General features: G+C 47.1%; 1 protein-coding gene across 3 annotated transcripts in view; it reads right to left on the minus strand.

Annotated features, from left to right (window-relative positions):
* The window catches only part of LOC144116099 (set1/Ash2 histone methyltransferase complex subunit ASH2-like), a 161,812-nt gene that overhangs the window by 41,363 nt on the left and 105,616 nt on the right, over positions 1-14,833 (minus strand). For all 3 annotated transcript variants that reach the window (XM_077650777.1, XM_077650774.1, XM_077650776.1), the window contains 2 exons: positions 9,751-9,953; positions 4,115-4,207 (listed from right to left, as the gene is read on the minus strand). In XM_077650777.1, coding sequence (XP_077506903.1) covers positions 4,115-4,207; positions 9,751-9,953 — 296 coding nt within the window. The remainder of the gene's footprint in view (positions 1-4,114; positions 4,208-9,750; positions 9,954-14,833) is intronic.

A 14,833-nucleotide genomic window follows, 5' to 3' on the forward strand; every position in this document is an offset into this window, starting at 1 on the left:
CTTGTTGCACTCTATGATCCTTCTAGATCACTCTGGCAGGTCTATTCTCATCATGCCATAGAGTGTTTAGTAATTAGCTCACCTCCAAACGAGCAACATGAATTAGGTGAAATTTGGAAACTACTTCATCTACAAGAAAACTAATCAGATATTTGAAATCAGCATGCAAAAATATACAAATGGTGCAAGTTTCAACCAAATCCACCCATAAATAAGGAAAAAGTTTGTCCCCCCTTAAAGGAGTACAGACACCTAATTTTGGTGGCATGTTTTCTTCTCTAAAATGATGCAGAAGGCACTACTACACATGAATCACCATGTGATATTCACCTAAAACCGCTAAATAATTTATAATCGAATTTTTTCTGTCATGCTGTTTCGGTTTCAGTTTCAACAGCTGAACGATGGCTGTGATGTCAAAAAGTGCTTTTGTGTCAGGTGAGGCATGAAAAAACGCCCATATAATCTCTGCTTCATCGTTTCAATTCACTACAGTGCTGAAGCCAGCTTTCCTCAAAAGCCGGAATGACAACGAATGTGGAAGCAGCAATTATATTGCAGTTTTTTCATGTCTCACGTGACCTGTAAGCACAGGTTGACGTCAAAGTCCTCATTCGGCTGTTGAAACCGAAACCGAAATGGCAAGAGATAGAAATGCAATTATAAATTATTTAGCGGTCGGTCGTAGGAGAATACCAGGTGGTAATCCATCTATAATAATGCCTTACGCATCATCACAAACAAAAAAACATGCACCCAAAATTTAGATGTCTTTACTCCTTTAAGGGGGGACACCCCTCTTAGAACTATTTTTCTTATTTCTTGATAGATATTCATGAAACTTACCCAGTTTATGCATTTCAATATGCTGATTTCAAATATGCTTTTAGTTTTCCTGTGAAACCAGTTGTTCTCAAAATATTATGTAATCTTTATCTGAAAATTGCAGGTAATTATGTAACAGTAAAGGCCACAGTGAAGTTTAGCATACAGGCATGCTCTAGAATGTCCACTGTGTGAAATAAAGTAATATGAATGTTTCAGGCCCACTTGAACAGAAGTTACAGCCCATTAAACTTTACCAGAGAAAATTCAATATGGCGGCTCAGACGAAATGTATTGTTTTAAAATTATCCTGATTGCCAACTGGTTTTGATCTAGTCTTATTTCACTCTCTGTGAGTTCACCTTTCCAACAAAAAAAGAATTATGAAGCTAGCCCACCTAGAAGCAGAGATACCATCCCTGCACTAGTGCAAATGTGTTAAAATTGAAGTTTTGAGAAAACGACAAACGTTTCCAACCATCTTTCTGCGAGAGGAACAACTTCAAGCTCATAGGAATGCTATGCACCAGGGGCATAATCAGGATGCATGTAATCTCTCTGCCGCCTTTTTGCCATCTTAATGATGCCCACAGATAACTTTTGCTTCTTGGTAAAGCCTCAGAAACAGACGCCACGAAATACTCGTCTTTCGCGTTGTCGCTAGTGTCAATTCAAAACGAAGTATCACTCGTTCACGTGCACTAGTTACGTGCACTAGTTTCGACCACATCGCTATCGGTCATAATTCCAGCATCGATGCATACGCGGCTGGTGTAACTCGAGCTGCACATCATTTTTGCCCAGCAGCACAGCCAGCGATGCCACCGGAGGTGTGCAGTTGCCCACGGCAGGGGTCCGCGATGCGCTTCGGGGTTGTTCACGACGCGGTTGGCAACGCGCCAACCACACACACTTTGACCTTCGCCCTGCTGAGCCGGCGTCAACTGCAGCGTCGACTCGAACTGCGATTTCTTAGTTTTTGCTCGGGAACGAAGCCAGCGACGGCACTGGCGATGCATCGTTGTTGACGGCGCGGGTCCGCGACGCGCTTTCACAGCCGTTCACGATGCGGTTGGCAGCGCTCCAACAACACTTCCAACTTCGCCCTGCTGAGGCTGCGTCAATTCGAACAGCGTTTTCTTCGTTTTTGCTCGGGGGAGCGGAGCTGGTAACAGCACTAGCGATGCGTCGTTGTTGACGGCGCGGGTCCACAACGCACGCCATTTGCACTTTGACCTTCGCTCCGCGGAGGCTGCGATAGTCCAGGCTCTTTGTGCCTTTTGCGTTTTCTCCGTTTCCGGGCGCCGAACCGATTAAACGAGTGATACTTCATCCACACGCGCCGTGCGGCATACTCTCTCAAAATGGCGCCGCGCTTCTGGAGGAGACAAGCCTAACCCGAGGCCTACCCAATCACAGAGCACCATTTTGATCACATGGTTTTTCTAAGCAATGACAACGCGGCGCGCACGTTTTCTTAGCAGTCACTTTGGCTGCGTTCCAATACTCCCAAGTAGACGGCTACTTAGACGTCTAGCCGGACAGCCGCCATCTTGGGACGCGTTCCATTTCTCGGCGAAGCAGTCTCATAAGACTGCTTCGCCGAAGTCCACATCGATGCAGGCTAACTTGCTGTCTAAAGATGGCGGAGCTGATGTACGCGGATGAGCGAGTCGTGCTCTTGCGGGCGTCGGACTGTACACGGAGTATAGGAAAGGAAAAATGTGAGTCATTCCATTATGTTATTTGGTACGCAAACTAGTGGCTAATTAATCTTCGTGGACGTGCGATTCCTAACAGTGAATCACGCAGGAGAAAATCGTGCAGTCGAGAGCTTTGCTACAGCAGCGGACGCTGTAGGTCTATTTACGTGATCCGGCATCTGACGATGTCGGATCTTAATTAGCACCTTGATTTTAGAGAATACTTGTCGCTGTCGTTGGTTTCCTCTACGGGCGTTAAGACGGCTGGCGTGACGGTTAACAAATGTGTTCTTCTGTTGCTGTATTAGTTGCATCAACTAGCTCTTTCGCGTGCATTCTTTTTTATCTCTACACTCACAGAACAAATACACCGGCATGTTGCGAATTGATTTTAGTCTTTGCAGGATTAAAGATCGCTGCTGTATTTAGGTATCTCGCTGTCTCCGAGTGCCACGTACGGCAGACAGCAGGTTTAATGTCACGTATGTGTTTTCCTGTTGCAGTGTATATTAGCCGTATCGCATTTCGCGCACATTGATTAGTCTTTCGTATTCTTTCTTATCTTTACAGGACCGTCTAGACGAGCACGTTCGAGGAGCATGTACAGTTTAGCATCAATAATAAAAGAATAACCGCATATCTCTTTAGCGTCGTCTTTGGAGAGCGGCCCCGTCTGCTACAAGTAGACTGACCGATTGGCACATCCACCAGTCCGGTTTACGCGCTAAGTCATTGCAGAAGAAATGTGTAAACTTGTTGAAAACACGTTTTTAATTATCGTTGTTGCTCAGTTTGTGAAAAATAGTAGTACAATTGTTCATAAGCTTTAGTTACATTATTATGCCGCGAGGCGGCGCGAGCAGTAGACAAGTTCCAATACATGGACATGTAGACTGCTTCCTAGACGTCACACTAGACGTCTTGTTAGACGTCTAGAGTATTGGAACGCAGCCCATGTCCGCGAACGGAAAAAACCCAGCGTTGCTTGCCGATTTTAAAAAAAAGCTGGAGGCGCGAGCTTTTGAACGAGACCAAAACGGCGTCGGGGGAGTGCGTAGGTACCGACCAACGGCGAGGCATGATTTGACCTCAATTTAAAAAGGCAAATCGTGGCCTTCGGAAATTTAAATGGCTATTACTAAGCAAATACTGGCTATTTCTTTCTAAAAATTCGATGTGAGGGGCAAAATGACCTCGTGAATCCGAATATGACGAAATTGAAAAACCCATTTTTTTTCACGAATTTTCGGCCCGAAAGAGCAGTGTCCCCCCTTAAAGGTAACTGAGTGGATTGTAACAGAACGCAAGCGTAGCAGGGGGCGGCAGAAAGTTAGGTGGGTGGATGAGAATAAGTTTGCGGGGATACGGTGGCCGCAGCTGGTAAGGGACAGAGCTAATTGGAGAGACACGGGAGAGGCCTTCGTCCTGCAGTGGACGTAATCAGGCTGATGATGATGATGAAAGGCTAAGTCAAAAACTCAGCCCCAATAAGCAAGCAAAAGTTGCAGCTGCTGCTAGATGACAGCTTGTCCGCGCTAGGCACAGCTGTGAGGCGCCTTGGTTGCCAGCATTAAAAATGGTCTTACCCTGCTTTCTGGCAGTGGCTTGAGCGCCTTGATAGCTTGCTGCACTTCGTCTTTTTCTTCAAAATACAGGTAGCTCTTGACTTTCACAAGCCGCTGCAAAGAAAATAGACAGACTCTAATGCAACACAGGCCTATGTAGTGAACGGGTACTTTCAATGAATGCCCGCTTCTTATCTTCTCATGTGGTTAACAAATGGCTGGTCAAGACAACTAGAGACAGTTTTCAACTACTTCCAGAGTGCAAAATTCTTAATCTTCAGCAATAAGTCCTGTGATATGTTCAGCATGCAAAAACAGCAAAATAATTCAGACAAGACAGCACCTGCACAGCTTCGTTTCCGTTAAACTCATTTGGTCTCTCTGCAAGCCTCTCAGGATCTGAAGTCTTATCAACACACTACTTTTGCTTGTCACCATCTAAGCCCAGCAAGAAACATTATGCATAATAGCAGAAGCATGACGCCCATGCACAAAATGAAGAAACAATTTATAATCAGTCCAACATGGCTTGGGACCAGGAGGAACTATGAACCTGTCTTCGCTATTTGGTGCTAAATTTTCAGCTCTGAATGGAACACACTTACCTCCTCGACAGCACACGCCTTTGCTCTGTTATTTTCTACACTTGATATTAACGAGTCTTATATTTCCTGACAATCGCATTATTTTTTCTGATTTCAGGTTTCCAGGGGCATAGAGGAGGCTGCGCGTGGGGACAAATCCGGGCCCTCTCTGGGGCAACCAATACAGGCTCCGCTCATAGCACCAGTGCAGTGCGGTTCCCCTCCTTTTGTTCTTCATGTTAAGCACTTTTTATAATGGAAACACAGTATTTATAAGACCTCCCTCTTTTCACTTGTCAATCCCTGTTTTTTTTTCAATTATTTCTGCCCTTTAATCTACATAAACTTTCTTAATTAATTGTATAAGATACAACAGCATTAACACGCAGGTTCAAAGAAGCATGGGGCATGTAGAAGATGAAATCTCCATTACGTAATATATCCAAGCCCAATTTTTGTTCCTGCGTTATGTTGTTACTAGACGGTAAGAGAGAAGCGACAGTGGCAGAAGAAGCTTCTGCCATCTGAACAGACACTGTAGCATACAACTTGTTGCCTTATGGTCTCGCGTGAACTCTTGCATGTTGGTAGTGAACCAATTGCCAAGTCATAGCCTTTGCTGTTTGACGCATGCTTGCGAAAACTAAACCTGAAACTATGAAGCAGGAAACAGGCTTCAATAAATTATTTCCACCAAACAGGTACACTTGGCATTCAAGGAACTTTACTTTCTGAAAAAAAAAAAAAAGTAACAACCCAACTAGAACCAGAAACTAGAGATTTTTACACCTGTGTTTTAAAGGCGAAGCACTTTTTTTTTTTTCTCTCTGAAATTCATAGTAATAAGAACACAAGCTTTTCTGTATCACACCTATAGCTCATATTGTTTTGGGCCTGAGCCGGGCCTGCCCACTTGGCACGCCAGGTCCGGGCATGTATCAGAGAAACTGGTCTGAGCTCGGGTGGGTAATGATAGAGGGTACTGGGCCCGGGCCAATAATTACGGCCGGTGCAGTGTTCTACAGGTGCTAGACAGACGAGCTGGCTTCAATGCAGCAGCTGTTTCCACTGCTTTCCTGCACAGTGGAAAGTATATGTTTCTGACAAACTCCAGGCAGTGCTTGTAAATTGCAAACAAATACTACAGCATTCAAATGTGTTAAGGCCAGCCCAGTGATACCTGATGTGCTGTTTCATGATAGCCACCAGTGAGGTTACGATAGTGGGTTAATTCCCATATAAGCAGGAGGTCATTCTCTGCTTTACATTCATAGATCCCTGGGAGTCCTCACACCCCTCCTGGCACAGTGGTGCAGCAGTTAAGCACTGTGCCACTGCCCTGCGATGGGGCTTGGTGCAACCCAGGTTGCTCTTCCCGAGCAACAATCATTATAATTTAACTGCCACCTGCCACAGTAGGCAGATTGTGATGACGCCGCAAGGTCACGTGACCTAGGTGGCCCACCTGCGAAAGACATATTAAAAACGAGCGCTTATGAACACAGAAAGAGGATGAGACTGTCTCGTCTTGTCCTCCGTCTGTGTTCATAAGTGCTGGTTTTTAGTACGATGGATCACCACCAACTCGCCCAATCCTCAGTTCTTCTGTCAGCGACATGCCCATGATTTTTCACTCACAATGCCGACGCCTCCTTTTCTGGGGAAAGGGGCTTTTAACGCTATCGCGTTAAAAGAATAGCTTCCTGTTGTGGCATTTTAGGGTGAGCAGTGATGGCAACGCTGTTGGCACACCTCAGCACGCAGGATGATGCACGTGAGTGGATTACTATCAGTTTCTCAACATCGTATGTCGGTGGTCCAGACCAATCAGTTGGCATGCCTCGTTTCTGAAAAGATGGACGCAGCTGGATTGCGCTGGGCATGCATGTACCGCATTTGCTGGCTCTCACATTACTCACACACCAGGCCACTGTACAGGGTCATCCGCTCCTAGTGCAAACACATGGTCACGCTCTTTGGAGGGCCACTGCGTGCAACATAGGCACAAAAGAAAATGAACCTGGACATGGTGATTCACGTCGTCTGCCACTTTGCTTCGATGCGCGGCCCTCCAAAGAGCATGACCATGTGCTTGCGTGCTCACACTAAGACTAAACGACCCTGCAACAAACAGGACACAAAGCAAATGGCACAAGACAGCATTAGTGGTGGTAACTGCTTGGATGGCTTCCTAGAGGAACAATGCATTCTAAATCTCTCTCGTCCTGCATCTTCTGAGGAGCACAGCCTCATTACAAGGCTTTGAAGTAAACTCCCTGGGCTCTGAAACTTTCGACAAAGGCTGCACATGAAGCCCTGAGCACAAAGCACAAAATGTGCCTGCTATATCTAATAAATGAGTGTTTTTAATTTTTCTCCTTTTTGAGCTTAGGGCAACACCAGCAATTCCAAAAATGCAAAGCCAGGCTTGCGTCCTGAGATTTCTCACAAAGATTAGCCTTTAAATCGGGAGACCAAGTGAACCTCACTTAGAGCAACAACAAATGGAGCTGCTAATGAAATGGAGGAGCTCCAATTACAAGAGGAAGCAATGGGCACCATTTATGCTTCAAGTCTTCTCTGCTGGCAGGCTACCTCTGCTTGGCCTGCTCTGCTGTAGTGTTTGTCCTGTCCACTGCACTGTCTTTATTGCCTCAAAGATCACAAGCACTACAAGTGGTCGGTACCACTTGTGCATGACGACCACTTGTGAATGCATGTGCTTTTAATGCAGGAATGCATCTAATCGCTAGATTTCCGCAATCCTTTGTTCACCCAAAGCTGCACTTCTAAAACCTGCATAACTGCACAAGGTGCTGCTTAAACGAGGTTCAAAAATTCTCGTTTCCTGTTTCTTGCAAGTTTTAGTTCACGATATTGTCAATATCAGCTCGGCCCATTACACAGGGTTTTAAATTATCGCCTACAGTAACGACGTTGCGAAGGCAGACACTCATGGCATCTTAAAGGAAATTGTAACACCAGGCAGCGGCAGTCCAGAGCAGCTTCCAACATGTTATGCACAAGCGGCATAAGGGCATCAGATGGAGCCGCGTGTTGCCAAGCTGAACGCACGTCTGCTGTGTTGGGACCCATCAGTGGGTGATGTGAAAGTATCATCTAGCGCTTGAGATGGAATGACTATTTTGACCCACCTCTGAAAATTTCGCTCGCTAACTATATTCCTATCACTGTGATCATCATCACCATCAGCCTGACTACACCCACTGCAGGGCAAAGGCCTCTCCTATCACCTAACACAATGGTGTTGACATCGGCAGAACCTTCCACAAGTAGTGCTGCCTTTTGCTGAGAACGTGATCACCTTCGGATCTTTTACCAAAGGCGAGACTTTGACAGCCTAAGGAAGTGCCATGACCACAGGTGAGGAGCAAGAAAAAGAACGCCTTCAGAAGCAGAAACACAGGTCAACATGCATGCATTCCTGCAGAGGGGTAGTCTAGGCACAGCACAAATTACACGGCTACTTTTTTTTTCTTTAAGCATATGTTTGTTTTTGTTTCAGTAATCAGTTTTTCATTCAATGCTCATCTCTTACTCATGCTCAGAACTCCAAGACAAGAACGCAGAGAACTACAGTGACAAGACAAATGTTCCAGCACATTCGCGTACTCGACCGGGTGAGCTGCACACAGAACCACATGATGGCTTTCCTGTATTTCATCGGCTATCCGCCGATCCAAACTCTGGCACAGTGGTGTCAGCATTTTTTTCTATTTCAGCATATACTGGCTTTTCAGTGGCCCCGGCATGACTGTCGAATCGCCCAGAAAAATGCCCCATGAAATGCACACATTTCTTTTTTTGCCGTGGCTTGGCTCAGCTAGCTCACTGGTGCGGCCCACACCTTCAGTTGCTATGCACCCTAGTGCACATACTCCAATATGCGCTGCCTTGTGCACCATGCCCCTTCCACACTGCATTCTAAACATGTGTGTGTCTTGGCACGCTGCCAAGTTTGCCAAGCAAGCCACTACCGCCGACACTCCCGTCAGAGCATAAACACACATCTTGGTGTGCTAAGAACTACGCATAGCTCAAGAACCGAGCTAAGAAGAGTGATTGCTCTCAAATGAGTTTTAACAAACCAGGTCTGCATATGCCTGCAAGAAGTGCACTGGAAAAGAGGAAACAGGCAAGTCCCCCTAAAGCATCCGATGTACCTTGCTTAAAGCGAGCATCACAGATGCCAAAGAACGCGAGAGGGAAGACGTTAAGAGAGAAAAGACGACACAGGCCACCACCTTTCTTCTGCAAGATGGAAACAGCAATACAGCACAAGGTCAATACAGTATGAAGTGAAGTAAATAATTTCAGCATGCATAACTCGCAGGCTAATGTGTGGAAGCACTCTGGACTGCCTGAAAACAGAGGGCTGTGCTAGCCCTGAGTGGACAGGCAATGGCCAAAAAGACATTTAGTTTCACAAATCTTCTTTGTTTTGTAGCGATATACACTACGCCAGTCACTTCATGAGGTCAGCGTGGCTGCGCGCTCAGCCATGGCACCAACGCTCCGAAAGCTGTGCGCATGTGCGGAGTGACGTCATAGTCCACAACTGGTGTGCGCGCTGCGCGCCTTGCCGCTGCGCCGACGGTGGAGCAGACGCCGCCTGCCTTGTCAGTTGTGCGCATGCGTGAAGTGATGTCACAGCACGCAGCTGGTCTGCGCGCCGCACTCCCACATTACGCTAGCATTTCGAGCTTTCAGCGTGGTCTGTCGTGGGCCCCGTGGCAGCTGCCAGCGGCGCGGCGCGCCGGCGGAACAGAGTGAGGGAGGAGTGGAGAGGGGGAGAGAGTGAATCCACGTCCAAGGAAGAAGATGAAGAAGGAACTCCCTGTGAAACGCAGCGGCGAAAGACTGACTTTGCAATTCGACAGAGCGAGTTCCACTCGGCCAGCTGTAGCTATCACGCCACTCCAGGTTTAAGCAGAGCTAAAGCACAACCATTCTTTTTTTTGCTACCAGCCACAGCAGCAGGAGTTTGCCCTCAGCTCTTTTGGCACGGCTGCAATACTGTTAGGATAGTATAATCATTGAACTGTGACCAACCCTGTCCTTGAAAGCATCCGGAAGAGTGAGCTGTCCTTCCTTCTCTTCACACTTGGGCAGCTCGATGAGGAAGCCCAGCGTGTCTCCTGCCCCGTAACCACCATCGTGATAGTGGTAGCCACGACTCTCATGGAACCGAGTGCCCTTGCGTGATCGCCAGGAGTAGCCAAAACGGTCGTAGCCCAAGGGTGCCTGCAAATTGGCTGGAGGAATGGCCGCGAGTTACTCAGCAAGCATTTATTCAAATACAGGCAAGATAAAACACTTTAATAAAACCAGAGAACAATACTTGCTGACATATGGCTTCATTAGGTGTTATGCTATGTGCCCCAGTGCATGAAACACTCGCGACATGCTGGAAATGTGTCTTGTTTTCAAACAGAAGGCACATGACGGCTGCTCTGGCTAGTAAAAGTCTGGCAGCTCACATTCAGCTCATTAATTAGACCCCCATTAATTCTGAAATCCTGATAATTCAATCTGCCAGCTTGGCCCCAGCCAATGCCCATGTAAGCCCATGGCCTTCGAGGTTCACTAAATTGGACGCTACAGGTCTCGAACCAGTTAATTCGAACAGCCTTCTGAGAGGAGGCTGCATCCAGATATGACTGGCGCTGCAAGAAACCGTCGAAACAGCCCTACTCAAAGCCTCAGTTCCATGCTGCAAAGTCACTCGTGCCTCTGTTGTCCATGCACGACGAACAATCCATCTCCAAGAACAACCTACTCTGCTGGCTATGATGGGTGCGACTTGGTAGTGGTGGAGCTGCACCATATCACACAGTGAAGGATGCGGGAGGCCCTTATGATTCTAATGCAGTTCTGCTTTGATGCTCCTGACAATATGCACGCAATAGAGAATTGATGTAAATGTGAAAAAACAGGCAATGCCATGCTGCTCCCATTTTAAAATCAGCCAACCACTGCCCAGTCTCTCACTAAATAAATTTAGGGTGCTGCCAGAAATTCTCGAGTTTTTTCAGGATCATTCAGTAATTCGAACTTTGGGATAATCCTAACATTTTTTTCTGGTACCTAGAAGTTTGAATTAACGAGCTTTTACTCAGTAAAATGTAAAGCTGAGCTACTTGGTACTGGTTCTGCATGGTTCGAGTGCAAACAAAGACCGAGAAAGCAACATCCAAGTCATTCTTTCTCGGTGTTTGTCTTTTGCGCTCAAACCATGCAGAGGTTTTACTGTAACATTATTTATGCGCAAGTCAAGTTAGCAACTGAGTGCCATGTACACATTATAACTGCATTTATGCTTGATGCATTCTTCATCTTCTGCGCACATGAGGCCGTGTGCAACTATGGTTTATTTCTGGACAATGAAATGCTTTGCTGTTAATCGCTTGTTGCACACCCGCAAGCATATGCGTGCGGATAAACACTGCATGGCCACTGCCAGCCACTTTCATGTGTTTTGTTTTTGCTTGTGCTGAAAAGAGCGTGTGCATGATGCAATGCTATGTACAGAGAGCTTGAGGCCTGCTTTTCACTTCCGATCAATGCACTGTGATTGTAGGGAACTTCCATTGGCTTCCTTGTCCTAAGTGGAAAGCGATGAACGATGACTACGAATTGATGCGTACTTGGCCATTGAAGAGCATAACTTTCTCAGAGGCCACAACCTACTAGGCAAAAAAAAAAAAAAAAGTCATGCTCGCGGGCTTATAGCCCTCTGTGTACCTGGCAAGGCAAAGAAGAAAGGGTGGTGAAAAAAGCAGTGGCAACCGTTGCTATGTTGGCCCCATATAGTGTAACAAAGTGGTACTTCCAATTTTAAAATGACTGCTCAATCAGTCCATTGCCCACGTTCCAACTGTCAACGTAGGCTGGATAAGACCATGTTTACTTAGCCATATCTGCTGCAAAAGGCAGGTGGGAAGTTTTGTATTTTAATATGCAATGAGCGCACCTGGAGTACACGGTGTTGAACTTTTTCAAGAGGTCTGGCAGCAGTGTACTGTTTTTAAAGATTGCAAATAAAAGGAGAAATTCACAGCAGCAATGAAAACATCTTGTCGTCAGAAATATGAACACAAAATAATGTGCACTGAAGAGAAATGACCTCGCATTGTTTAAACACATGATAAGCATAAAAGTATGGCAAATACAGAGAGATTTCGTAATGCGTAATACGAGACTAAATAAAAATCACACACAGAAAGAGAAGGAATCGTTACAAGAAGTGCATGTTGTTGGGCGAGTCGGTCGTACATCGTTGAGTAAAGGTACTGCGCAGGCTTTGTTTTCCTTCTTCGACCATGCCTTCTCGTCCATGTTTGTATTATTTTGCGCAGTACCTTTACTCAACAATCGTTACAACAAATGCAATAAGCATCCTAGTAAGTGCGAGAACTAAAATAAGGGCAAGGAACTGTCACAAAACAGGTGATAGTTATTAGAAGTTAGTCTCCACTCTGAAGGGGAGCACCCGCAACGAGGCACTCTAGTGTTCTGCAAGGGGGATTGCGAAGGAGGGAAACCGTGCCCAAAGCTGCGCAGGCAAGTGAAGGGGAGTGGAGGGAGAGAGTACAGGGCAACACTGAGTGCCAGACGTGCACTGGGCCTTTGTACAACAAAATCGCGCCTGCCGATTGCATTGTGGTGCACCAGAGTCAGTGCTCCTATCTATCTTGAGCAGTGGGTGAAGGCTTCCACAAGCAAGGGACTCCACCCCTACTGTGTCGCACTGTGAAAGATGCTGAGGAGGCGCTCACCCTTTTTGGAGCAGTTCTGTTTTGACACGCATATTAGCGTTGGCAGAAGTGAGAAATAATCACTGTCACGCTATTCTCAGCTCACAACCAGGCAACCAATGCCCATCTTTCACCAAATAAATTTGCTGTATGCAAGCAGCTTTTGTCACTCTTTTCAAGGTGATCCAATAGTTGGAACTATCAAATTATCGAACAGTTTTTCTGGTGTCTTCACTTTCCAATTAACAAGCTTTTACTGCATTGCATTTATTCCAGTCGAAAAGCCTTTGCTTTGGTAGCATACAACTAAGAAAAAATTGTTTTTATAACCTCAAGCAGCATGTCACAGCAACCATGCCCAAGGGCCCTATAGTCCGTGTTTCATACACGGCAGTTAACGCTGCAGAGGCTGCGGCAGTGGTGCGTCCACAAAACTATATTACTCCGCCACGTATCATTTGTTCTTTTCGAAACCTGGGTCAAAAACAAAGCCTGAACGAAAAGAGAGTGGCATAAAATGCATTAGGAATCTCCACTGAAGCTATGAGGCGCTGTAATTTAAAATGAGTGTGCAATACTCTTTAGGCGCGGAAGGAGTCATTTGCCCTGCCATCATACCGCCACATGTCATTCGTACTTCTCCAAGCCACAGGACAAATATATGCCAAGAAGAAAAACGAAGTGCAGGAGGTTGCTACTCACGGTATGTCAAGTCCAAGGAATGACACGACAATGTTCAGTGCAGGCGCCCGACTGTCCCGGCCGGCCGCAGCAGCACGTTTATTTATAGCCGTCAACAACGCCCCCTGCTGGATTGGCAGGTTGTCCTAATATAACATCCCTCCCCTCCTTACAGAACCGGACATGCACAATAAAGTTCATGAACACAACGAACACAACCCGAAAAAAAAAAAAAAATGGTTCATGGCGAACATCGCACCACAGCCCTCCGGGTTCGGCCGCTTCGACAAAGGGGTGTCCGCTGTGTTGGCTGCGTTGTTCCGGTACACCCCAAGGCATCAGCGTCCGCACAGGAAAACTCAGGCGGTGAGTTCGCGTTCTCCTCAGAATGGCCTGAGTCGATGCTCCCAGCAACAGTTGCAGTCGTAGTATCGGGTGACAGTACACCCTCTTTCCCAGCAACGACGTCGCCAGCCAGAGTGCTTGGTAGAACCGCATGCGGTGCTACTCGTTGGTGCCTCGTCCACACGCGGCCATCCGGAAGTCTCAGCACTGCTGCAAACCCTTCGTCCGACTCCACCGCTGCCGGCACCCAACTCGGCCCAGGTAGGAAATTCCGCACGAATACCTCTTTTCCTCGCTCCAGGTTGGTCACTCTGGCTGACATCCGGTTCCTGCAAACATTTTCGTGTAGCTGCTTCACTGCCTTCCGGAGATCCGGCCGAAGTAAGTCAAGGGCTGTTTTCAGCTTCCTGCCCAGTAACAGCTCAGCAGGACAACAGCCAGTTACCTCATGTGGTGTGGTCCTGTATGTTAGTAGGCAGGGGCTTAATTGTTTACATTCTTTTTAGGCTGCCCCACCATACTTTTTTGTATCTTAGTAGGATTCTAGCCAGCTGTGTATGAATATCTCCCGATCCGGCCTTCTTCAGTTTCTGCTTGATGGTTTGCACTGCCCGCTCCGCTGCGCCGTTGGATGCTGGGTGGTACGGTGGCACCAGTATCTGATGGATGCCGTTCTTCTGTAAAAATACCTTGAACTCCTCACATGCAAACGCCGGGCCGTTGTCCGACACGACGACGTCTGGCAAGCCCTGACCTGCGAAGATCTGTCTCAGGCTCTGGATCAGCTGCGGATGGAGTCGTCACCGGATAGACCTCTATCCATTTCGAAAATGCGTCCACCACGATGAACAAATGCACGTTCCGCACCGGGCCGGCGAAATCTACATGCAAACGAGACCACGGCCTCTCGGGAAAAGGCCATGGCCTAACAGGCGCTGGCCTAGGCATCCGCTGGTTCTCCTGACAAACACGGCATGCCTGGACCGCTGCCGTAATGTCTCCATCCAGTCCCGGCCACCAAACATGGCTGCGGGCAACCGCTTTAATTTTTGAGATCCCGGGATGACTTTCATGTAGAAGACTCAGTACTTCAGCCTGTAGCGATGCAGGGATCACCACTCTGTTCCCCAATAAAATGCAGTTACTCTGGACGCTGAACTCCGGGAAATGAGCTTTAAATGCTTCCCAAGGCTCTCCCAAGAGAGGCCCTCTACCCGTCCACAAAGCTTCTCGCAACTGTACCAAACATGGGTCTTTGTTAGTGGCCGCTGCTACGACTGATGCTGATAGCACCCTTGGATAACAACCCTGGAGCATGAAAACTTCTGGAGGGCATTCAACATTAGCCTCCC

Source organism: Amblyomma americanum, chromosome 1, assembly GCF_052857255.1.
Source record: "Amblyomma americanum isolate KBUSLIRL-KWMA chromosome 1, ASM5285725v1, whole genome shotgun sequence".
Classification (NCBI taxonomy): Eukaryota; Metazoa; Arthropoda; class Arachnida; order Ixodida; family Ixodidae; genus Amblyomma; species Amblyomma americanum.